We start from the raw sequence: 26,182 nt of genomic DNA, 5'->3' as shown, positions 1-26,182 counted from the left end.
TGTCCTCCTTTATCCCTCCCCTGGGAGACCCCCCAGTTCCCATGGCAACTGCAAACCAAGACACCCCCCAACACTCAAAAGAGAGGTCAGTAGCAGCCCCTGTTACAGGCAGCAACACTTTTCCTCCTGTAATATACTATTTATTAACACTTAAAACACACACAACATAATTATGACACAGATATACAATTAGCATCACAATCATCACCACCACCACCATTATTATTTTTTTATTACTAATAAACCCCACTATGAAAGGATCATTTACATGCAAAAAACCACAGACTATTTGCACTGAATGTCACCTGTGAACACACCTAAGCTTAACCAGTCAAGCAACAAATCCACACAATTTGCTTAACAATAAATATTTACATTAAGTACATTTAGGCCACCTTTTCTTCTTCCCTCCTGGATGATATTCTCTGCTATACTTTTGGCTATGTATCTTTGAGTTTTATAGGTAAACTTTGGAACAGAACGTTGAATTATGGTATTTTTAACATTTACACAGCAGTCATATACCGACTTTCCTGGGAGTAAGCCCCACTGAATGTAGTAAGATTTACTTCTGAGTTAACACACATAGGATCACACTGTTAATGACAGTAATGAAGTACAGGCAAAGAAGACAGCAGTTTATTGCCTTAAAAACAAACAAACAAACAAACAAACAAGCAAATGTTCCTTGACTCTTCATCTTGCAACTTCAAGAACTGAGTCCATTTTTCAAGTAATTCTCTCAATATTTTCAAAACAAGTCCTAGGTTTTTTTCAAAATGTTTATTTGCAATTTCAAGGTTAAAGAAAAAGCCGACATCACATTATTAAAAAACACACACCTCATATAGCTAAAGTTTATAGTAAGTGCATGAAAAATACCAGACCCAAGTGTCAATCCTGTGCCCACACTTACCAAGGAGGAAGCTTCTTTGAACTCAGTGGGGCTTACCTCTGAGTAGAAATGTATAAGATCTCAGTCCAGGAGAAATATTTTTAGTAGGAAGTAGACGTCCCTGGTCACAATTAAGCCCTAAAAGAAGAGAATCAAACTTGCTCATAGTTGACAGTCCAGCAATAAACTGTACTTCCACCATTGCACTCTGGAGCTGCCCTCTGCAGTCTGTCCACTGACGTAGGATGACCGCTGGGTCAGCAACAGAGTGTCCAAGGAGGTGGGTGGTGAGAGTGCCAGTTTCCCTCTTCTCCTGGCTGCAGCCCCCTGAGCTGCCGAGCATGCCAGTCGTGAAGGTTCACCAGCCATTCTGAGGGGTCTGAAGGTGGGGCTGCAGAGGGGAGGAGAGGGGGAAAGCCCTAGGACAAGCCAACATTCTTGGCCCTCTTTTTCTTTCACCACCTTCCAAACATAGATTTTCCTATTTATTTATGTCAGGGGTGCTAAGAACATAGGAGGAGCCCTGCTGGATCAGACCAAGGGTCCATCTAGTCCAGCATTCTGTGCACACAGTGGCCAACCAGCTGTCGACCAGGAACCGCAAGCAGGGCCGTCTCCCCCCACCCAACTCACACACCCCTAGAGCTTCCTCTGCCTTCCTTCGCAGCCAAAACCCATCTTCTCAGTCCTGACAAGCCAGGAGAACTTCTGCCTGGAGAGTGATGATGCTGCTGAACAGAGAATTCTCACTGGTGCTTCTCTGTGCCTGGGCAGAACAGCATCTCTGGGACATCGGAAAGATAGTGGTGCCCCCTCCCCTTTTACAGACCAAAAGGTTTCCCTTCCGGGGCTGGAAGATTTCCCCCTCTCTGTCCTCGTGGGGCAGCAGCCATGGGGCCTGCTTTGGCTCTCCTCGGGATAATGGTGCTGCTGATGGGTCCGTCCTTGGTCCCTGGGACTGGAGGAAGGAAGGAGCCCCCAGGTAAGGGGAGGAGATAGGCAGATGGAGAAGGAGGGTGGAAAAGGGAAGCGGGAGCTCCCAAGACCCCCACACCCCTTCCGCCTACCCTCATGGGAGATGGGAAAGGGAGATGGTCCCTCAACAGGAGCCGGGGTGCTTTGCCAAAGGTTTGGAGCCCCCCAAAGGACCCTTTGAAAGAGGGGGACTGGAGGAGAAGGGGGAGAGCAAGGAAGACTTGGGCAGGGCAGGGCTCTCTGGGGAAGAGAGGGGTGGGGAGGGGCGAGGGGAACAGTTAGAAGACTTTCCTTGCTGCATTGGGCTCAAAAGCCCACCTAGTTCAGCCCTCATTTGCCAACTTTGGCTGCCCAAGTTCCTCCCAGAAGCTCAGAAGATGATGTGTCTTTCCCCCTCCCCACTGGCAGAAGGACTTTTGTTGCCTTCAATAGCTGCGCTGCAGGCAGAGGTTCAACAGAGGAAGAGTCTCTGCATCTCTGTGCTGGATAAGCTGCAGCTGCTGATGGCGGAGGAGCTTTGCCAGAGAGAATGAGGTGGCTGCAGGGATGTGTGTGTGTGTGTGTGGGGGGCTCCCCTCTTGGCAGCCTCCTCTTCAGAAAAGATCCCCAGAAGTGGGGGAGATGCCCTTCTGTCCACCCTCACCACCTGCCCTGACATCCACCAAGAGGCCTTTAAACAGGAGTCCTTTGGGCAGCCAGGGGGATGGGCAGAAGCCCAACCTGGACCCAACATTCCCAGCAGGGAGGTGCAGTGATGAGGGAAGTCTGCACCTGTTCAATGTCTGCCTGGCAGGGAATGGTGGGAGTTGCAGTCCAACAGATCTGGAGGACATCAGGTTGGGAAGGCGGCCCTAGAAGCATGAACATTGGAAGAGCCCTGAGGCTGGATCAGAACATGGCTCCATCTAGTCCAGGATTCTCTTCCCACAGTGGACAACCAGATGCCCCCTGGGAAACTCACAAGCAGGACACAAAAGTAATAGCACTCTCCCACCCATGTTCCCCAGCAAGTGTTGCACATAGGCTCACTGCCTCTGAGGAAGAGCCCTGCTGGATCAGGGTCCATCTAGTCCAGTGTTCTGTTCACACAGCTGCTGACCCACTGTCGACTAGGAACCCACAAGCAGGACACAAGTGCAACAGCACCCTCCCACCCATGTTCCCCAGCAACACGTACATAGGCTGACTGCCTCTGGTACTGGAGGTCGCACATAGCCATCAGGACTAGTAGCCATGGTCCGCCTTCTCCTCCAGGAATTTGTCTAACCTCCTTTTAAAGCCATCCAAATTGGTGGCCATCGCTACACCCTGTGGTAGCAAATTCCATAGCTTCACTCTCTGTCCTGAATCTCCCAACAATCAGTGTCAGGGATGATCTGGGCTTCTAGTATTATGGGAGAGTGGAAAAACTGTCTCTGAATCCACTCTCTTCCCACCAGAATTTTGTGCACCTCTCCCATGTCTCCCCTTAATTCCGTTTCTTCAAGCTGAACAATCCCAGCTGTTGTGACCTTCCCTCATAGGGGAGATGCTCCAGCCCCGTGGTCATTTCAGTTGCCCCTTCCTGCCCCTTTTTTCAAGCTCCACAATATCCTTTTCGAGGTGCGGTGACCAGAACTGTACACAGTATTCCAAGTATGGTCGCACCACAGATTTGTATCGGGGCCCTCGGAACTTGGCAGGTTTATTTTCAGTTCCTTTCTTAGTTATGTGTAACATGGAATTTGCCTCTTCCATAGCATCTGTACACTGGGGCGACATTTTCCCTGAGGTGTCCACCAAAACCTCAGGAGGGGTGCCAGTGGTGGTTGCAGGAAGGCACTGCTTGAGCCCCCTCCCCAATAAATCCCCCCCCCACATGCGCACACAAACACACTAAACACAGACACACTAAAGTCACTTGGAGGGGCCGTAGCTCAGTGTGCTAGAGCACGTGCTTTGCGTGCCGAAGGTCTCGGGTTCCTTCCCCGGCTTCTCCAGGTAGGGTGAGGAAAGAATCCTGCCTGAAACCCTGGAGAGCTGCTGCCAGTCAGTGTCAACAATACTGGGCTAGATGGGTCAATGGTCTGATGCGGTATAAGGCAGCTTCCTATGTTCCTAAGTTCCTAAACACAAAGTCACCATTCAGGTCACCCAGGGAGTTCTCTGGCCTAATCCAACAGCCTGTCCTTGACACCAGGTTGCTTTTCCTGCTGCGTCACTGGCAGATATCCGTACCTTGCCATGCTTGCTGTTCTGGGGGGAGAGATTGTGAGTAGTGCTGGGGGGGGGAGATGCTAGTTGGATTCCACCCATATAAATGCAGCCTCTTCTGTGTTTCTGGGGCTTTACAGAGTGGAAGAAAGAGGGCAGATTGGCCCAAAGAGCTTCTAATTTAAAATTAGGTCCTGGGGAAAGAGCAGGCTGTGGTGTCCTGGTCTCAGTAGTCTTTATCAACAACAGCAAAACTCTGAAATGTCTGAAGTTATTTTATGTGGGGAGCAATTAGTTCTCCATCAGATAAGTTTTTTTTTTTTTTAAAGAATCCTTAAGAAACCAGCAAGCACTTTTTTGGACTTTGTGTGTGTCAGTCTAAAACTTCCTACGGCTAACGGTTGAAGTTGTGACTTCTCTTATTGGCTAAAGGATCCGAAAGGTGGAAGCAGGGTTGTTTCTCCCAAACTGAATTGGCCCTTTCTACTCTGGCTCATTGAGGACTAGAAACTTGCCTTTTTAAAAGAGAAAGCTGGGCATCTGGTCCAGCAGATCGTGCCAGAGGGGCTTTGAATCTGGGCAAGTCCTGGCCAAGCGGGGGACATGTGGCACAGACCTGACTGGTGGTGGTGGAGTCCTCATCACGTGGAGGGAGGAGAATCATATACATACATACAATAGTAGGGTTGGAAGGGGCCTACAAGGCCATCGAGTCCAACCCCCTGCTCAATGTGAGGAGACTGCCTCACCTCCACCCTACCCCCTTCTCTTCATGCTCTTGGGGACTCTTTCTCTCCCTCCTCCTGCAGCCCACCATTTCCTGCTCCAGGAGAAATCCGAGTGCCACTACACCAATGGGACAGGGCGGCAGGTGCAGGCACGCCTCCTCTACAGGTTCATCTATGACCGGCAGGACAGTGTCCACTTCGACAGTGACCACGGGGTCTTCGAGGCCGTCACGCCCCTGGGGAAGCCTGACGTCGAGTACTGGAACAGCCGGAAGGAGGCTGTGCAGAACTACCGCGCTGCCGTGGAGCGCTGCCGGGCCAACTACCGAGTGTTCTCTTCAGTGCCCGTGATCGGAAGGAAAAGTGAGTCCAGGAGGGAGGGAGGGGCTGAGGGGGTCTGTGGGAGCAGGGGGGGACCCCTCCTTTATCGGTCTCCACCCTCCTCCCCAATAGCTCTCCCCTTCAGCTCCCCAAACAACTGCTACACTTAGCTTAATTGCTATTTGCGTTGCCCTTATTTTCACCGTAGTCTACGTAAATCTTTACGTAGACTAGACGTGCCAAAATAAGGAATGCAAGTGGCGGCGCCCATGGGCCGCCGCCATTTGCGTACTCGCTTTTTTTGTTTTTTTCCAAAGTCACCCGTGATAGGCTACGTGATGATTTACGTAGCCTATCACGGCTGACTTTGGAAATCTAGCCGTGATAGGCTACGTAAATCGTCACGTAGCCTATCACGGGTGTGTGTGTGTGTGTTTTTAAATTTTTTATTTTGTAATGCCGGCGGCGGCAGCCAGTTGGGAGACCGGCCGCCGCCCCCGCCGAACCTCCGCTGAACCGCAGCCGGGACCCACCGCTGAGAGGGACATTCGCTGAAGGTAAGTCCCATCCCGGGGGGGGGGGGGGGGGGCGGCGGAGAATTTCCCCAACACTTTTGGGGGGCCGAATGCCTCGGCGCTCGGCCTCCTGAAGATTCGTGGAGAAATTCTCCGCCATCCCTACTACAGAAGAATTTATTGTGGACAAAACTGTCCATTACCCTGTAGAGTTCCTAAACTCACAGAATCCTCCTGAGTTGCCTCTGCAGAAATTCCATTTAAAAGTGCAGACATCGATTGTCAAAAGGAATTGAGAATAAAACTGCCAATAACATACTGCCCCTATACAAATCTATGGTGCAGCCACACTTGGAATACTGTGTCCATTTCTGGTCACCATGCCTAAAAAAGGATATTGTATAGCTGGAAAAAGTGCAGAAAAGGGCAACAAAAATAATCAAGGGGCTGGAGCATCTCCCCTCTGAGAAAAGGTTACAAGAGCTGGGATTGTTCAGCTTGGAAAAAAGGAGGGTCAGGGGAGACATGATGGATGTGCACAAAATTATGCCTGCTGTGGAGAGGGAGACATTTTTCTCCCTCTTTCAAAATACTAGAACCCAATGGAATCATCCCATAAAGCGGATTGGTGGGAGATTCAGGACAGATAAAAGGAAGTCCTCCTTCACACAGTGCATTAACTATGGAATTTGCTACCACAAGATGTAGTGATGTCCACCAGCTTTGTTGTTGTTGTTCAGTCGTGTCCGACTCTTCGTGACCCCATGTACCACAGCACGCCAGGCCTTCCTGTCCTGCGCTCTCTCCCGGAGCGTGCCCAAGTCCATATTCATTGCATCAGTGATGCTATCTAGCCATCTCATCCTCTGCTGTCCCCTTCTCCTTTTGCCTTCAGTCTTTCCCAGCATCAGGGTCTTTTCCAGACAGTTTTCTCTTCGCATTAGGTGGCCAAAATATTTGAGCTTCAGCTTCAGTCTCTGTCCTTCCATTGAGCACTCAGGGTTGATTTCCTTGAGGATGGACTGATTTGACCTCCTTGCAGTCCAGGGGACTCGTAAGAGTCTTCTCCAGCACCACAGTTCGAAAGCATCAATTCTTCGGCGCTCAGCCTTCCTTATAGTCCAGCTCTCACAGCCATACGTTGCTACTGGGAAAACCATAGCTTTGATTATATGGACCTTTGCCGGCCATGTGATGTCTCTGCTTCTTACTATGCTGTCTAGGTGTGCCATAGCTTTCCTCCCAAGGAGCAAGCGTCTTTTAATTTCATGGCTACAGTCACCGTCTGCAGTGATCTTGGAGCCCAAGAAAATAAAATCTGTCGCTGCTTCCATTTCTTCCCCTTCCATATGGCAGGATTTGATGGGGCCAGATGCCATGATCTTGGTTTTTTTAATGTTGAGTTTCAAACCCGCTTTTGCACTCTCCTCTTTCACCCTCAACAAGAGGCTCTTGAGATCCTCTTCGCTTTCTGCCATTAGGGTGGTATCATCTGCGAATCTGAGGTTGTTGATAATTCTCCTGGCAATCTTAATTCCGACCTGTGATTCATCCAACCCGGCGTTTCTCATGATGTACTCTGCATATAAGTTAAATAAGCAGGGCGACAATATGCAGCCTTGTCATACGCCTTTCCCAATTTTGAACCAATCGGTTGTTCCATGTCTGGTTCTTACTGTTGCTTCCTGACCCTCGTACAGGTTTCTCAGATGACAGGTAAGGTGGTCTGGCACTCCCATGTCTTTAAGAATTTGCCACAGTTTGTTGTGATCCACACAATCCAAGGCTTTAGCGTAGTCAACGAAGTAGAAATAGACGTTTTTCTGGAATTCTCTTGCTTTCTCCATGATGCAGCGAATGTTGGTGATTTGTTCTCTAGTTCCTCTGCCTCTTTGAAACCCAGCTTGTACTTCCGGTAGTTCTCGGTTCGCATACTGCTGAAGCCTAGCTTGTAGGATTTTGAGCATCACCTTGCTGGCATGTGAAATGAGCACAATTGTGCGGTAGTTTGAACACTCTTTGGCGTTGCCCTTCTTTGGAATTGGAATGTAAACTGAGCTTCTCCAGTCTTGTGGCCACTGTTGAGTGTTCCAAATTTGTGGGCATATTGAGTGCAGCACTTTAACAGCATCATCTTTTAGGATTTTAAATAGCTCAGCTGGAATAGATGGCTTTAAAAGAGGATTGGACAAATTCCTGGAGGAGAAGGCTAGCAATGTAGTCCTGATGCCTCCAGTACCAGAAGCAGTGAGCCTATGTACACCAATAGCTGGGGAACATGGGTGGAAGGGTGCTGTTGTGCTCATGCCTGCTTGCAGTTTCCTGGTTGACAGCTGGTTGGCCACTGTGTGACCAGAATGCTGGACTGGGTGCACTCTTGGTGTGATCCAGCAGCGTTCTTCTTATGTTCTTACGTTCATTCCTGCACTTCCATGGTGAGGCTGGATGGGTTCCTGGTGTGGCACCTGTGCAGCCAGGCAAACCAAGCTGGCATCTGTCTGCCCGCATCTGTCTTCAGCCATGGACAACTCTACGCTGCCATGAGTCATGTGCACTCATCGGCACAACTCAAGATTCAAGTTGTCGATGGACCAGAACAAGGACGTCACAGTGGCCACCCTGGAGTTTACACCAAGAACATTTTATTTAAAGAAGTTTTGTAAAGATAAAAGACGTAACACTGAATGTTTCAATAAATGTAACTAGTTTAGGTAAAGCTTTCGTTAGATTTGATTTTTCTCTGCAAACTGTGTTTGTAGGTAATCATCTTGTATCCTTAAGAAATTATTGACAATGAGGTATTTATTGCACATCCTTAAAAATGTTGCTAATGACATACCGTTGATATTCTAGCCTTGTATATCTCTGATTGCTCCATTAGAAGGCTTGGAGATTTCCTGGGGCAGATGGTTGGCAGGAAAAATGAGCCTGCCCAGGGCAGGGGGAGCAGGATGGAGGGGGTGAGGGAGCCCCCTTCTTCCAGCTCCCCCCCATGACTTTCTTGTTCTTCTCTATTTCCACCCTCTCACCAGGTCCTCCTTCAGCCTTAACCCCTCCCATGGCACCCCACCCTCTATGGGTTCCCATGGCAACAGTGGTCCAACCTCTCCCCCCTCCCCATATGCACACACAATGTCCAGGAGGAGGGAGGCAGCAGCAGCCCTGTCAGCCCCTCTTGGAAGCAGCATGCTTTTTGTCCTTTCATAGACTATTTGTTAACACATACACAGCATAATGGTATCATAGGAGCATGAATTCATTGCTGTGATAAATGCAAAATACTATTGTTATTACTAATAACATTGATGATGTCGATGATGGGGCAGTGGAGTGTCCTTTCTCCAGTAACTTATAAAAAGTTGCTTTATATTAAAAAGAAATATAGAAAGGTTTCACTTCAATGCCCAAAAGCTTTTAAAGTAATAAATAAATTAGTTAGAAAAGAACCTGGGCTTAAGAAGTAAAAAAAAAAAAAATCCTGTACAACAGTTATTGTTATAATTATATTTGTTACCAAGACAACCCTGTATGAACAGATGTGCCCTCCATTACATGTGAACAACTATACGAGTGTACAGAGCAGCAGCCGGTGTGCACAGATTGTATTTGTTGTTTATTCGGTCAGTCGATTCCGACTCTTCATGACTTCATGGACCAGCCCATGCCAGAGCTTCCTGTCGGCTGTCGCCACCCCCAGCTCCCACAAGGTCAAGTAAGTCTGTCACCTCCAGAATATCATCCATCCATCTTGAATATTGTGTGTGAGTAACAGAACAAGTTACTGTGCTGAGAAGACTCTTACGTGCTGGAGAAGACTCTTACGAGTCCCCTGGACTGCCAGGAGGTCAAATCAGTCAATCCTCAAGGAAATCAACCCTGAGTGCTCATTGGAAGGACAGAGACTGAAGCTGAAGCTCAAATATTTTGGCCACCTAATGCGAAGAGAAAACTCTCTGGAAAAGACCCTGATGCTGGGAAAGACTGAAGGCAAAAGGAGAAGGGGACGGCAGAGGATGAGATGGCTAGATAGCATCACCGATGCAATGAATATGGACTTGAGCACACTCCGGGAGAGAGCGCAGGACAGGAAGGCCTGGCGTGCTCTGGTCCATGGGGTCACGAAGAGTCGGACATGACTTGACGACTGAACAACAACAATGACAACAGAACAAGTGTACAGACTGACCATCTGTGTACAGAGACTCTATGCGCATTGAATGTGCACTCAAGCAACCAATTAGTATTTTCCTAATATTAACACTTTACATTAAGTACATTTAGGCCACATTTTCATCTTCCATCTTCCAATGATGTCTACTTTATCCTTGGAGGTTTTTCCACATTCCAAATAAATTGGGAAGATATCCTCTATTGCCTATTCATCTTCCAACTTTATTGGTGAACTCTGGAAGAGAAAGGTTGTGGTATTATTGAAATTAAGGCAGCAATCCAATACCCAATTTCCTGTGGGTAGGCCCCATTGAACAGAGCGGGAGTTAATTTTGAGTAGACATGCATAGGATTGCCCTGTTAATACAGCCCAATAAAACAGAGATTTATTTATTTCCTATTTTAAAAAATACAAATATTTACACAAATGCTCAAATGACAAGAACAGCATTAAATGTAACTTTTAAAAGGTAGTCAGACCTTGGTAGTTAGTCTGAACAAACACCATGACTCACAACACCAAACATAACGACTCATGACATCAGTGGAAGAACTTTGAAAGACCTTTAATGTCCATATCCATTAATAGCCATAACTGAGACCAAAGGTGGACAACATCTCTCAAAGGGGTCCAAATGTTGTGTACAATCTTGGAAATGAAGAAAAGGGGCAAGTTCTGCCTTGAATGCAAAAACGTGTATCTTTTGAAGGCATTCTTTGACTTCCAGTTTTAATCATTGGGTCCACTCCTAATTATTCCCTCAATATTTTCCAAAAAAAATCCTTAGTTATTTTCAAACAGTTTATTTTCATTTTCAAGATTAAAGAAAAAGGCATCCCATTATTAAAAAATGCTTGGAGCTAAAGATACTACTGGGGAAGAGCAGAGCCGAAAGGACACTCAGCTGTGGATGTGTCTGGTGGTGAAAAGAAAATCCGATGCTGTAAAAAATGATATTGTTTAGGAACCTGGAATGTCAGATCAATGAATCAAGGTAAGCTGGAGGTGGTCAAACATGAGATGGCAAGACTGAACATCGACATCTTGGGAATCAGCAAACTAAAATGGACAGGCATGGGCAAATTTAATTCAGGTGACCATCATATCTACTACTGTGGGCAAGAATCCCTTAGAAGAAATGGAGTAGCACTCATAGTCAACAAAAGGGTGGGAAAAGCAGTACTGGGGTACAATCTTAAAAACGATAGAATGATCTCAGTACGAATCCAAGGCAAACCATTCAACATCACAGTAATTCAAGTCTATGCCCCAACCACTGATGCTGAAGAAGCTGAGGTTGATCGGTTCTATGAAGACCTACAACACCTTCTAGAACTAACACCAAACAAAAATGTCCTCTTCATCATAGGGGATTGGAATGCTAAAGTAGGAAGTCAAGAAATCACCAGGAAAACAGGCAGGCATGGCCTTGGTGTACAAAATGAAGCAGGACAAAAGCTAATAGAGTTTTGCCAAGAGAACACATTGTTGAGTGTTCCAAATTTGTTGGCATATTGAATGCAGCACTTTAACAGCATCATCTTTTAGGATTTTAAATAGCTCAGCTGGAATACTGTCATCTCCACTAGCTTTGTTGTTAGTAATGCTTCCTAAGGCCCACTTGACTTCACTTTCTAGGATGTCCGGCTCAAGTTCAGTGACTGCACTATCATGGCTATCAGGGACATTCAGATCTTTCCTGTATAGTTCTTCTGTGTATTCTTTCCACCTCTTCTTAATCTCATCTGCTTCTGTGAGGTCCCTGCCTTCTTTGTCCTTTATCATGCCTGTCTTTGCACAAAACGTTCCCTTGAGATCTCCGATTTTCTTGAAGAGATCTCTAGTCTTTCCCATTCTATTGTTTTCCTCGATTTCTTTGCATTGTTCATTTAAGAAGGCCTTCTTGTCTCTCCTTGCTATTCTCTGGAACTCTGCATTCAGTTGGATATATCTTCCCCTTTCTCCCTTGCTTTTCGCTTCCCTTCTTTCCTCAGCTACTCGTAAAGCCTCATCAGACAGCCACTTCGCTTTCGTGCATTTCTTTTTCTTTGGGATGGATTGAGTTGCTGCCTCCTGAACAATGTTACGGACCTCCGTCCATAGTTCCTCAGGCACTCTGTCTATCAGGTCTAATCCCTGAAATCTATTCTTCACCTCCACTGCGTATTCATAAGGGATATGATTTAGGTCATACCTGAATGGTTTAGTGGTTTTCCCGACGTTCTTCAATTTAAGCCGAAATTTTGCAAGAAGCAGCTCATGATCTGAGCCACAGTCAGCTCCAGGTCTTGTTTTTACTGACTGTATGGAGCTTCTCCATCTTTGGCTGCAAAGGACATAATCAATCTGATTTCGATATTGACCATCTGGTGATGTCCATGTGTAGAGTCGCCTCTTGTGCTGTTGGAAAAGAGTGTTTGCTATGATCAGCATGTTCTCTTGGCAAAACTCTATTAGCTTTTGTCCTGCTTCATTTTGTACACCAAGGCCATGCCTGCCTGTTATCCCGGTGATTTCTTGACTTCCTACTTTAGCATTCCAATCCCCTATGATGAAGAGGACATCTTTTTTTGGTGTTAGTTCTAGAAGGTGTTGTAGGTCTTCATAGAACCGATCAACCTCAGCTTCTTTGGCCTCAGTGGTTGGGGCATAGACTTGAATTACTGTGATGTTGAATGGTTTGCCTTGGATTCGTACTGAGATCATTCTATCGTTTTTAAGATTGGTCTCCTGCTGCTCCCGCCAAAAGCTCCGCCACAGTATGTGGTTGTTCCAGCTGCATGTGCTTGGGGGGCCTGCTTACAGGTCCTGGGAACTTGGGAGTCGTTCCAAAGGCTTCAGGGAGCAGGATAACATGCTGCTTTTCTTGTTCTGTCTCAGATTCCCTGTGTCTTTTACCCACATCCTTCCTTCCCCCCCCCACAGCTTCACCAGCAGTCTCCATCTCCCCCACCAAGGATGACCCCCTCTCCCCACACACCCTGCTGTTTTGCACTGTGAGAGGATTTTATCCCTTGGAGATTGAGATCAAGTGGCTGAAGAACGGGCGGGAGGAGAAGGAAGGGGTCTTGTATGGAGAAGAGCTCCACAACGGAGACTGGACCTACCAGACCCAGGTGATGCTGGAGACGACACCCCAGCACGGAGACGTCTACACCTGCCACGTGGAGCACGCCAGCCTGGAGACAGCCATCACTGTGCAATGGGGTACGACCTGCCCCCCCTTTCCCCTGGAGACCCAATCCTGCAAACGGGGAGGGAATTTTGCATTCCTGTGTCTCTCCTGGTCAGGAGGCAGGAAGGCCCCCATGCTGTCCAGGGGTGCCCTGTTTCAAGGACATCCACGATGAGAACCAAAGTCTTGAGCTGTGCCACAGTTCTGATGATATATAGTCATTGTGGCTGCATATTCCTCCGGTAGTATCAGAGGCAGCATTCCTCTCCATACCAGGTGCTAGGGGACATGGGCAGGAGGGGGCTGTTGTGCTCCTGTCCTCTCTGTGGGCTTCCCATTGGGGCACCTGGCTGGCCACTGTGAGAACAGAATGCTGGACCAGAGAGCCCCTTGGTCTGGTCCAGCCACAGGGCTCTTCTTATGGAATGAAAGTGGAGTCAGGAGTAGTGATATGTGGTCCTTTCACAGAACGGGGAAGCAGTACGTGGTTGTTCCAGCTGCATGTGCTTGGGGGGCCTGCTTACAGGGCCTGGGAACTTGGGAGTCGTTCCAAAGGCTTCAGGGAAAAGTTGGGTTTTGAGGAGGAACTTGGAGGAAGCTAGAGAGGTGGCACCAGGCAGGTGTCCTGGGAGGCAGTTTGAAGCACGCAGGGCAGTAAGGGAGAAAGGGCGGAGCTTTTTGCGGGAGCAGCAGGAGACCTTTTGGATGGCTGAGGGTCTCCAACACACACTAACGGTGATGGGAATCCACAAACTCCATCAATCCCTCTGGAATACAAAGCACTCCGGGCTCTTGTGTTTGAACTCCTGTTTCATCGCAGGCAACCCAAAGCTCAGGGTTATCTTGAGATGGAAAATGAAATAAGGGAGGCAATCCAACAATGCATGGTGTAATAACGGGCGACTACAACTGACCCTTAACTGAATGGATAAATGCATGTTCCATCCACACATCATCCACGGGCCACCCACAGCTGTGGATATATATCTCCAGATGTCTCCGGAATATGTTGCTTTATTTGAGTGTCTTATCAGCAGCTTTATATCCCTCCTCTCAGGCCTTGTTGTCCCCGATTGGCCCCCATTTGGTGTCCATCTGGACACACCTTCCCGCACGCCCAGTTTCAGGCTTCAGTTTCACCAGCGTGGGCAGAAAAAGACCTTTCCTGTTCTTAGCACATGGAACAGATCCATATATATAAATCCAGAGGAACTGATGGAGTTTGTGGATTCCCATCACCATTAGTGTGTGTTGGAGACCCTCAGCCATATATATATATATATATATATATATATATATATATATATATAAATATGTTCTCATGTGAAGCAAATCCTGAAGCAGTTTAATACCTGGAGGCTGAGAGGCCTTCCCCTGATCTTTCTGGTCCTGATCCTTCTGCTCACGTGAGGCTCCTTCTTCTCCTTCCATAGAGCCACGGAGGTCGGACTCTGCCAGGAGCAAAGTGTGGACGGGGGCCGTGGGGGCCATGCTGGGTGTGGTCTTCATGGCCGTGGGACCCTCACTCTACCTGAGGAGCAAGAAAGGTGAGAAAGTGTGTGTGCACGCGTGTGAGAGAGAGAGAGACAGAGACAGAGGCACACCGTGGGAAGGGGATCAAGGAATTTTGGATAAGAGTTTTCTGCCCTCCTCCCACTGCTCATCCCACAGCAGAAACTGCTGAGTAATCTTCCAGTTTGTGCTCCCCCAAGATCCACCTGGACATGACCGTCGTAAAAGGTTGGGGCCTGATCCAAGGAGAGCGACCACCCTCCTCTAGCGTAGCAGCTAACAGACTGAGCAGATCCAATTCAGCAAATTCTCAGTTCAAATCTCACCTCTGCCCTGAACTCACCAGGTGGCCTTAGGCAAGCCATTCTCTCCCATCCTCCATCCCCTCACCTGCAATATAGAGGTGGTGATAACACCAGCTTACCTTTCAGGGTTGTTGTTGAAAGGATGGCAGCTGGTAAAGTGCTTTGAACAGTCAAATGCTTTATGGCTGTCAGGCAGAGAGAGTCGATCCTTCCCGTCACCTGCCCCCTGGCATTATTCCTTAACGGGAGATGCTGGGATTGAACCTTCTGCATGCAAAGCAGGGTCTCTAACACTGAGCTGTGGCCCCTCCCTCCTCCCATTTCTCACTCTGGCAGTGCACAGATCCTGCACACATTGTCAGGGAAGTGATGACCACAGGGAAAAGTTTCTTTGTGCTTCAATGCCATTCCATCTGCCAGCAGGCCTCTGAGGAGGGTTTGGATAGAAAGTTTGTCATCAAGAAGTGCTGGGTCAGGAAAGCAGTTTGTGTTTTGCAAAAGAATTCAATTTCGGTTGGGCAGCGAAACAAGTTGGTGGGTTTTGTGCTTTGTGGGGCAGTTAATGGTGCTGGGGAGGGGTGCAGTCTGACCCCACCCAATAAACAGCATCATCCCTCCATGGATTTAACTGTGTCTCCCTCCCCCCTCTCTTTTTAGCAAATCCCACCCGACAACCTGCAGGTAAGGTCTCTCTGCACCCCCTTTTGGGATAGAGCCCACTTCCTCAGATGTGTGAAGGGTTATCCTCAGTAGGCAGATGTATATGTGTATGAAGGGGAGAAATGCAATCCCTGGGTCCACAAAGCCATGAATAGTAAGAAGCGTTCTACCCTGATGTATACAAGATAAGCACAGGGACAATTCCCAGCAGTAGGAAGTAGACATCCCTGGTCACAATTAAGCCCTAAAAGAAGAGAATCAAACTTGCTCATAGATGACGGTCCAGCAATAAACTGTAGTTCCACCATTGCACTCTGGAGCCGCCCTCTGCAGTCTGTCCACTGAAGTAGGATGACCGCTGGGTCAGCAACAGAGTGTCCAAGGAGGTGGGTGGTGAGAGTGCCAGTTTCCCTCTTCTCCTGGCTGCAGCCCCTTGATCTGCCTAGCATGCCAGTCATGAAGGTTCACCAGCCATTCTGAGGGGTCTGAAGGTGGGGCTGCAGAGGGGAGGGGGAAAGCCCGAGACAAGCCGATATTCTTGGCCTCTTTTTCTTTCACCACCCTACAAACATATATTTTCCTATTTATTTATGTCAGGGGTGCTGAACCTTGTTCAGTCTGACGGCCAGATTCCATTTTGAAGAAGCTCTCGGGGCACATTCCCGTGATGGGTGGGGCCAAAGGAAAAAGGGGCGGGGAAAAGGAAAAAGAGGGTGGGGGAAAAATACCAGCATATTTTAGTTTAGGAGACGCAGAAGCTGGGAAACCACCAAACGATCCGTGGTCATGGAAAGGAGGGTGGGGCCAGGTGAATGGGACCCCAGGGGAGTCAGATTGGGCTGCCTGGTTTATATATTTTGCATTACATGTTCCTTTTCTTCTCCCCACCCCCACCTTTTTCCTCACAGTGCTCATCTGCTAGTTCTTCCACCTCTGGGTCCCCTATGGAAAATAACTCTTTTGACAGCCTGTGAAGTTCTTTCCCTAACTTCTTTCCTTGGAAGATGCAAAACAGAAGGGGTGGAAATGCCATGGACAAGAAAGAGATGACCACATTCCCAAGTGGCTGAGAGATTCATTCTGTGGTCACTGTCTGTATTCACCCAAAGCTTCTGCATCTCTATTGCTAGGTGTTCTGAACAGCATCACTAGAAGATGCAAACTGGTTCCACTCTAATTTGATTGCCCTTGACAAATCTATCAGCCTTTACATTTAGGGGTGGTGCTGTAGCACAGTGGTAGAGCCCCATGTGAAGAAATAGCTGTATAAAACTATTTTTGTTCTGTTATATTTACTATCTGTGGCCTCTGTGAGGCTACAGTGTATCTAAATAGGCCTGAGGCCTTCTTTTGTTACTGTCAAAGGCCTGTGTAGTAGCTACTTAGTGACGTTCCCAAGTGCCATTGTGAGGAGGGGTTCCTTCGCTCTTTGCTGGCCAGACACTTGGATGGTGGCCAGTTTCTCTGTTCCCTTCCCCTGAATGCAGAGAGCAGCTTGGTGCATGGGGAAGCAAAACCCAAGCGTCTCTGCAGCGTTCTGCCCACTGGCAGAGGGGGTCCTGTTCCCTCTCCCACCCTTATAAGAACATAAGCAGAGCCCTGCTGGATCAGACCAAGGGTCCATCTAGTTCAGCATTCTTTTCACACAGTGGCCAACCAGCTGTTGATCAAGAACCCACAAGCAGGGCATAAGCACAACAGCACCCTCCTACCCATGTTACCCAGCAACTGGTGTACATAGGCTCACTGCCTCTGGTACTGGAGGTAGCACAGAGCCATCAAGACTAGTAGCCATCCATAGCCTTCTCCTCCAGGAATCTCTGCATCTCTGTGCTAGATAAACTACAGCTGCTGGAGGTGGAGGAGCTTCTCCGGGGAGAAGCAGGTGGCCACAGATATAGACACAAGCAGAGCAGGCTCATAAGGCCCACACTGAGCTCCCCCTCCCCACGTGCCACAGTGCAGCACAGGGGTGCACGCAAAAAGAGCAAGAGCCACCAGGAGTCTCATGGTACCTTCAAGAGAGCATATCTAAACAGACAACATCATGAAGACCAAGGAGCTATCAAAACAAGTCTGGGATAAAGTTCTGGAGAAGCGCCATAAAGAAATAAATCCCAAACTATGAACATCCCCCGGAGTGTCATTAAATCCATTATTACAAAATGGAAAGAAAATGGCACAACCGTGACTCTGTCTAGAGAGGCCGTCCAACAAAACTCAGTGACTGGGAAGGAGGGCATTAGTCAGAGAAGCAACCAAGAGGTCAATGGTAACTCTGAAGGAGCTGGAGAGATCCAGAGCTGAGATGGGAGAAACCATCCATGGGACAACCATCAGCCGGATGCTCCACAAAGCTGGGCTTTATGGAAAAGTCACAAGAAGAAAGTCTTGCTGAAAAAAAAAAGCCCGTACCAAATCCCTTTTGGATTTTGCCAAAAGGCATGTGGGAGGCACAGCAAACATGTGGAAAAAGGTTCTTTGGTCTGATGAGACCAAAGCTGAACTTTTTGGCCTTACCACAAAATGCTGTGTGTGGCGCAAAGCCAACAGTGCTCATTGCCCTGAGAACACCATCCCAGCAGTGAAACACGGCGGTGGCAGCATCATGTTGTGGGGATGCTTTTCATCGGTAGTCCCTGGGAAACTGGTCAGGATTGAGGGCAAGATGGATGGAGCCAAATACAGGGCAATTCTGGAGGAAAACCTGTCTCAGTCTGCAAGAGACCTGGGACGGAGGTTCACCTTCCAGCAGGACAATGACCCTAAACACACAGCCAAAGTTAGACTGGAGTGGTTTAAAAACAAGAACCTGAATGTCTTAGAATGGCTCAGTCAAAGCCCAGACCTCAATCCGATTGAGAATCTGTGGCAAGACTTGAAAATGGCTGTTCACCAATGGTCCTCATCCAGCCTGACAGAGCATGAGCAATTTTGCCAAGATGAATGGGCAAAAATGGCAGGATCCAGATGCGCAAAGGTGGTAGAGACTCACCTCAAAAGGCTCACAGCTTAATTGCTGCCAAAGGTGCTTCTACCAAGTATTGACTGGGGGGGGGGGATACTTATGCAACCAACACGTGCCAGTTTGTTTTTGTTTAATTAACTTTTGTGCCACAATAAAAAATATTTTCTACCTTCAAAGTGTTAAGTATGTTGTATAAATCAAATGGTAAAAATGGCAATTAGAGCCATTTTAATTCTAGGTTTTAACACAACCAAATGTGGGAAAGTCAAAGGGGGTGGGTGGGAGTGAATACTTATGCAAGGCACTGTACTTAAATGAGAACACTTATTCCAATTTATTCCCATCAAGTGACCAATTAAAGATTTGCTTGGATTTACCAAATATCATTGTTTTTGACTCGGTTTTCATCCCATTTAAAAACTTTGAGTTCTCTTACTATCAACATAACACAGTGGATCATCAAAATAATAATAATAATAGAGACAGCCACTTTAAGTTCTCCACTTTTAAAGGATGGAATTAATTATGTCAAGTGAGGACGTTTATTTGTGTGAGTCATCCTTTAAGAAGGGTGCGGACAAGCTGGAGAGGGTTCAGAGGAGGGCAACAAAGATGATGCGGGGCCTGGAAACAAAGCCCTGTGAGGAGAGACTGAAAGAACTGGGCATGTTTAGCCTTGAGAAGAGAAGACCGAGGGGAGATAATGATAGCGCTCTTCAAGTACTTGGAAGGTTGTCACAGAGAGGAAGGCCAGGATCTCTTCTTGATCATCCCAGAGTGCAGGACACGGAATAATGGGCTCAAGTTACAGGAAGCCAGATTCCAGCTGAACATCAGGAAAAACGTCCTGACTGTAAGAGCAATACGACAATGGAACCAATGACCTGGGGAGGTGGTGGGCTCTCCCACACTGGAGGCATTCAAGATGAGGCTGGACAGCCACCTGTCAGGGCTGCTCTGACTTGGATTCCTGCCTTGAGCAGGGGGTTGGACTCGATGGCCTTGTAGACCCCTTCCAACCCTACTATTCTATGATTCTATGATAGAAAGAAACTCATTCCTACAATATAAACTGAACAAATGGGAAGTCTTATTACTGCCTGTTCTCTCCAGGGTCTTCAGCAGATATCCCTTTGTTCTGGAGGGATGGGGCAGGGAACTAGAAAGTGAGATAAAAGGAGCAAGAAAAGCCTTTGTTAGACTCTCTGCAAAAAGAGCAGAGAAAAAGAACAAGCTCTCTTGTGCCGCTCCTGCCTCTGCCTCCACCCCATGGAGTGACACTAGGAGAAAGGCGAGGAGGGGAAAACTAACAGGGCTTTAGGCCCCCGGAGACTTCCTTCTATGAGAAGATAGGGAAAGGGAACAGGAGGCCAAAGCAGAGTGACGAGGTGTCGGCAGGGGCGTTGCTAGGTTCTTAAAAGATCTGGGGCCCATAACACAAAATTGTATGTCTGTGTGTGCATCTGAGTCTAGGTACACCTCATATATATAAATGTGTGTGCGCTTGTGTGTGTGTGTATAGATTTAATTAATTAATTAATTGCATTTATATCCTGCCTTTCTTCCTCTTGCAAGGAACCCAAGGCAGCTTACATAATCCTCCTCCTCCTCTCCATTTTAGCCTCACAACAACAACCCTGTGAGGTGGGTTGGGCTGAGAGTCTGTGGCTGGCCCAAAGTCACCCAGTGAGCTTCCATGGCCGAGTGGGGACTAGAGCCCGGATCTCCCAGCTCCCAGTCCAACACTCTTGCCAACACACCACACTGTAGATCACATACATAATGTGTATAAACTCGGAAAAAACCCCGAGTTAGAAAGATCACGAACTCCTGTCTTTGCTGCTACCTTTGTTTTTTGGTAGAAACATTAGTGCCCAAACCCAGCTACAGGAAACTTCTGGATTTCTAAGTTGTTTTTTTATGAGGCTGCAATTACTTCCTCCTAAGAGGGAAGACTCCGAAAAGGCTTAACACATGCAGAAGGGTTAACACACCCCGGTAGTGGGTGCGTTAACCATTGCTGTGATTTCATTCAGGGCTTTCTACATGAGGCAGGTGTCATTCCCTACTCACAGTTGTCTATGGGTTCTTTAGACAATGTCATGACACTCCAGTTTTGCTTCTGTGTCTAACCAGCACTTTCGGGGAGATTTTTTAGAGTGGGGAAAATGGAGCACTTAACTGTGAAAGAGAAAGAAAACTTAATTTCGTCTTGTGTAGTTGTACTACTCTGCTATACCGCAATGCCACCTACAGGTGATGTAGTGGAAAAACAGGAAAGGCAGCACTCGGATCTCAATTCTGTGATAAAGCCAAAAGTAGACACAGTGGATTAAGAAGTCAGTGCTTTGCATAGTCAGAGCAGGTCATACCACTGCCCATTTGCTTTACAAGGCAGGCGCTCCCACAGGCTACCAAAATGAGGGCCTAACAGGCCTGCCAGAAAGCCCTTTCCAGGTCTGCAGTCCACCAGTTGCATTGCAGCCACTCTCGGCTGCGCTTAACGGAGTTCCTCAAGAGGAAGCCAGGGCGAGAGTGCTGGGGGTCCTGCCGAGTCCCGTCTTCTTGAGGCCGGCTGCTAAGGAAGCTCTTGACAGCCGGTGCGGGGAAGAAAGGACTTGGCGGCACCCGAGAGGGGCCCCATGGGAAGTCCCATGGACATGGAGGTGAGCGGGGCCGGTCCACTGCGGACTTCGCAGGTTGGATTCTTGAGAATCCACAGCAGATTTCTCCGCCATCCCTACTGGTGATGCAGCCAGGCCCTGGTGCTGCTGCTGCGTTGGTTTGGTGGGAGGGGGCTTGGAAGCCAAAGTGCCTTTGTGAGGAGGGTTTGCTTCACTCTTTGCTGGATCTTGGCCAGTTTCTCTGCTCCTTTCCCCAGAATGCAGAGGGCAGCTTGGTGTGTGGGAAGCGAAACCTGAGCGCCTCTGCGGTTTTCTGCCCACTGCCAGAGGGGGTCTCTGTGTGTGTTTGGGGCTGGAGACAGGCTATGGGGCCAGAGGTCTTGCTTGTTGCCAGAGAGCTAGAAATGATGGATAGGGGGCTTCCTAGAGCCAGTGGAGGGGGGGGAGTGAATTTATCCCCTCCCCCCATTTGCATAGCTGAAGAGAGACCAGAGTGATGAAGCCTCCAGCTTCAGCTGCCCAAGATCCCCCCCCCATCTCTCCCATTTAGCCCACAAGGACTCCTTCACAGATGCAGGTAGGATCTGTTCGTAACACCAGAATTGCATGGTAGAGTGGTCTGTAACCCTCTGCAAATAGAAATCTAGCACACCAGGGGGAGAGGTTTCAATGGCTTCCTATTTTCAGAGAGAAAAGATGCCCCAGTTTAAGAAGTTCAGTTCCTTCCCCTGTTGCTTGAATTGAAATGACAGGTTTTTATCACACTAAACCTGCTAAGTAATGTATCGCCAACGCCGGAAGGATACTGGTCACAGAAGCACGGTGAGACTAGTGCCTGAATGTGGAGAGGAGGAAAGGGAGAGGGTGTCCTGCTCTAGCCTGAGCAATGCAATAGAATAGCCAAGGTGGCCAGCAAAGGGTCAAGCCAAGCACACAGGTTTCAGGCCAAGGAGGTTTAGGCTAAGGCAGGAGCGGTCAAAGTCCAGGCAGAGGTCAGAACACAGGCAGTCAGCGAGCATCAGGCAGCAGGAATGGTCAAGGTAACAGGCAGGAGGTCAAACACAGCAAATCAGTCAGGTACACTACTCGGTACAGAAGCTGGGCCAAGAACCGGTCCAGGGTCAGTAGCCCGGTGTATCCATTGCAAGGCCGGGCACAGGAGACAAGGCAGCAGACCCTGGAACTAGCAGAGGCGGTGTTTCCAGCCGCTCTCAAGTTACCCATGAGAGCGGATATAGCCAAAGCTCCTAGAGCCCCATCCAGTGCTCAGCTACTTCCCATTAGATGTGTCTCAGGTGTTCTCCTCATGAGGAGGGCCTGACTCAAGAGTAGTCCCCTTCAGTATGCGAGCGCTCCGTCGCGTGGCGACCATCCTATCACGGACCTCGAGGCGCCGGCGTTCTCGGGGGCCAGGGGTGGCTCAGCATCTCCCTCTGCCTCAGAAGCTGAACCCCCTGCCTCTCTAGGAGGCAGATTCAAAGGCATCATCCCTGAAGGTCTGGCCCATCTTGGCTAGTGCCAGGGTCTCCTGAGGAACCACCTGGCTCTGGCGGTTCTAGCTCTTCCTCTGAAGATGACTCCGGTGGCAGCAGGACACCTGGGACCACGGCAGATGGAGGTTGGGGGCGGAGCAGGAAGTCTGGGGCAGGCTCAGCCAATGGGAAAAGCTCTTGGGGCTGACAAGGCTGTTGCTGGGTGAAAGAGCCCCAGGTTGCATCCCAGGAGGAAATAGAAAGAGTTCCAACTCCCAGCCGAGGTTCCCCAGTGGGGTGGGGGAGCGGAAGGCCCTTCCTCTGACCCTGGCCAAAGCGGAGCAGGGGGGGACCTTCCACTGCTGCCTGTTGTAGAGTCCTAGCCAGAGTCTAGCCTTCTTGGTGTAAAGGCATCTAGATCCATCCCCAAGTGGCCCGGTTCCTGGATGATCTCCAGGTGAAGATGGCCAGAGGACGCAGCCTGAGGGCATCTCTGTTCTGTTCAGTCGTTCAGTCGTGTCCGACTCTTCGTGACCCCATGGACCATAGCACGCCAGGCCTTCCTGTCCTGCACTCTCTCCCGGAGCGTGCTCAAGTTCATATTCATTGCATCCGTGATGCTATCTAGCCATCTCATCCTCTGCCGTCCCCTTCTCCTTTTGCCTTCAGTCTTTCCCAGCATCAGGGTCTTTTCCAGGGAGTTTTCTCTTCGCATTAGGTGGCCAAAATATTGGAGCTTCAGCTTCATTATCTGTCCTTCCAATGAGCACTCAGGGTTGATTTCCTTTAGGATGGACTGATTTGACCTCCTTGCAGTCCAGGGGACTCGTAAGAGTCTTCTCCAGCACCACAGTTCGAAAGCATCAATTCTTCGGCGCTCAGCCTTCCTTATCGTCCAGCTCTCACAGCCATACATTACTACTGGGAAAACCATAGCTTTGATTAGACGGACCTTTGTCGGCAAGGTGATGTCTCTGCTTCTTACTATGCTGTCTAGGTTGGCCATAGCTTTCCTCCCAAGGAGCAAGCGTCTTTTAATTTCATGGCTACAGTCACCGTCTGCGGTGATCTTGGAGCCCAAGAAAGTAAAATCTGTCACTGCTTCCATTTCTTCCCCTTCTATATGCCAGGAAGTGATGGGGCCAGATGCCATGATCTTCGTTTTTTTAATGTTGAGTTTCAAACCAGCTTTTGCACTCTCCTCTTTCACCCTCAACAAGAGGCTCTTGAGATCTTCTTCGCTTTCTGCCATTAGGGTGGTATCGTCTGCATATCGGAGGTTGTTGATAATTCTCCCAGCAATCTTAATTCCGACCTCTGATTCATCCAACCCGGCATTTCTCATGATGTACTCTGCATATAAGTTAAATAAGCAGGGTGACAATATGCAGCCTTGTCGTACTCCTTTCCCAATTTTGAACCAATCGGTTGTTCCATGTCTGGTTCTGACTGTTGCTTCTTGACCCTCATACAGGTTTCTCAGGAGACAGGTAAGGTGGTCTGGTACTCCCATCACTTTAAGAATTTGCCACAGTTTGTTGTGATCCACACAATCAAAGGCTTTAGCGTAGTCAATGAAGCAGAAATAGACGTTTTTCTGGAATTCTCTTGCTTTCTCCATGATGCAGCGAATGTTGGCGATTTGATCTCTAGTTCCTCTGCCTTTTCGAAACCCAGCTTGTACTTCCGGTAGTTCTCGGTTCACATACTGCTGAAGCCTAGCTTGTAGGATTTTGAGCATCACCTTGCTGGCATGTGAAATGAGCGCAATTGTGCGGTAGTTTGAACACTCTTTGGCGTTGCCCTTCTTTGGAATTGGAATGTAAACTGACCTTTTCCAGTCTTGTGGCCACTGTTGAGTGTTCCAGATTTGTTGGCATATTGAATGCAGCACTTTAACAGCATCATCTTTTAGGATTTTAAATAGCTCGGCTGGAATACTGTCATCTCCACTAGCTTTGTTGTTACTAATGCTTCCTAAGGCCCACTTGACTTCACTCTCTAGGATGTCCGGCTCAAGTTCAGTGACCGCACTATCATGGTTATCAGGGACATTCAGATCTTTCCTGTATAGTTCTTCTGTGTATTCTTGCCACCTCTTCTTAATCTCATCTGCTTCTGTTAGGTCCCTGCCTTCTTTGTCCTTTATCATGCCCGTCTTTGCACAAAACGTTCCCTTGAGATCTCCAATTTTCTTGAAAAGATCTCTAGTCTTTCCCATTCTGTTGTTTTCCTCGATTTCTTTGCATTGTTCATTTAAGAAGGCCTTCTTGTCTCTCCTTGCTATTCTCTGGAACTCTGCATTCAGTTGGCTATATCTTCCCCTTTCTCCCTTACTTTTCGCTTCCCTTCTTTCGTGAGCTACTTGTAAAGCCTCATCAGACAGCCACTTTGCTTTCTTGCATTTCTTTTTCTTTGGGATGGATTTCGTTGCTGCCTCCTGAACAATGTTACGGACCTCCGTCCATAGTTCCTCAGGCACTCTGTCTATCAGGTCTAATCCCTGAAATCTATTCCTCACCTCCACTGTATATTCATCAGGGATATGATTTAGGTCATACCTGAACGGTTTAGTGGTTTTCCCGATGTTCTTCAATTTAAGCCGAAATTTTGCAAGAAGCAGCTCATGATCTGAGCCACAGTCAGCTCCAGGTCTTGTTTTTACTGACTGTATGGAGCTTCTCCATCTTTGGCTGCAAAGGACATAATCAATCTGATTTCGATATTGACCATCTGGTGACGTCCATGTGTAGAGTCGCCTCTTGTGCTGTTGGAAAAGAGTGTTTGCTATGATCAGCATGTTCTCTTGGCAAAACTCTATTAGCTTTTGCCCTGCTTCATTTTGTACACCAAGGCCATGCCTGCCTGTTATCCTGGTGATTTCTTGACTTCCTACTTTAGCATTCCAATCCCCTATGATGAAGAGGACATCTTTTTTTGGTGTTAGTTCTAGAAGGTGTTGTAGGTCTTCATAGAACCGATCAACCTCAGCTTCTTTGGCCTCAGTGGTTGGGGCATAGACTTGAATTACTGTGATGTTGAATGGTTTGCCTTGGATTCGTACTGAGATCATTCTATCATTTTTAAGATTGTACCCCAGTACTGCTTTTCCCACCCTTTTGTTGACTATGAGTGCTACTCCATTTCTTCTAAGGGATTCTTGCCCACAATAGTAGATATGATGGTCACCTGAATTAAATTCGCCCATGCCTGTCCATTTGAGTTCGCTGATTCCCAAGATGTCGATGTTCAATCTTGCCATCTCATGTTTGACCACCTCCAGCTTACCTTGATTCATTGATCTGACATTCCAGGTTCCTAAACAATATTGTTCTTTACAGCATCGGATTTTCTTTTCACCACCAGACACATCCACAGCTGAGTGTCCTTTCGGCTTTGGCCCAGCCGCTTCACTCTTTCTGGCGCTACTTGGAAATACCCTCTGCTCTTCCCCAGTAGCATATTGGACACCTTCCGACCTGAGGGGCTCATCTTCCGGCGTCATCTCTTTTAGCCTTGTGATACGTTCCATGGGGTTTTCTTGGCAAGAATACTGGAGTGGGTTGCCATTTCCTTCTCCAGTGGACCACATTTTGTCAGAACTCTCTGCCATGACCTGTCCGTCTTGGGTGGCCCTGCACGGCATAGCTTATGGCTTCACTGAGTTA

General features: G+C 48.2%; 1 protein-coding gene across 1 annotated transcript; it reads left to right on the top strand.

Moving 5' to 3' along the window:
• Nucleotides 1-1,724: 1,724 nt before the first annotated feature.
• LOC146356706 (H-2 class II histocompatibility antigen, E-S beta chain-like) lies at nt 1,725-18,803 on the top strand. Its single transcript, XM_084831943.1, has 6 exons — nt 1,725-1,877; nt 4,873-5,154; nt 12,724-13,005; nt 14,407-14,520; nt 15,448-15,471; nt 16,359-18,803. The coding sequence occupies exons 1-6, from the start codon at nt 1,787-1,789 to the stop codon at nt 16,370-16,372; spliced, it is 807 nt and encodes a 268-aa protein (XP_084688069.1). The 5' UTR covers nt 1,725-1,786; the 3' UTR covers nt 16,373-18,803.
• The last annotated feature ends 7,379 nt before the right edge of the window (nt 18,804-26,182 follow it).

This window comes from Heloderma suspectum, chromosome 2 (assembly GCF_057233095.1).
Source record: "Heloderma suspectum isolate Gila_16-S chromosome 2, 16-S_ref, whole genome shotgun sequence".
NCBI classification, from domain to species: Eukaryota; Metazoa; Chordata; class Lepidosauria; order Squamata; family Helodermatidae; genus Heloderma; species Heloderma suspectum.
This window is presented reverse-complemented; position numbering and strand designations above follow the sequence as displayed.

Bases quoted from the DNA above. Each gene is read 5' to 3' on its own strand.
- LOC146356706 (XM_084831943.1), top strand. From the start codon at position 1,787: ATGGGGCCTGCTTTGGCTCTCCTCGGGATAATGGTGCTGCTGATGGGT. The intron at 1,878-4,872 runs GTAAGGGGAGGA...CTCCTCCTGCAG, and splicing joins AGGAAGGAAGGAGCCCCCAG to CCCACCATTTCCTGCTCCAG. The intron at 5,155-12,723 runs GTGAGTCCAGGA...CCCCCCCCACAG, and splicing joins GCCCGTGATCGGAAGGAAAA to CTTCACCAGCAGTCTCCATC.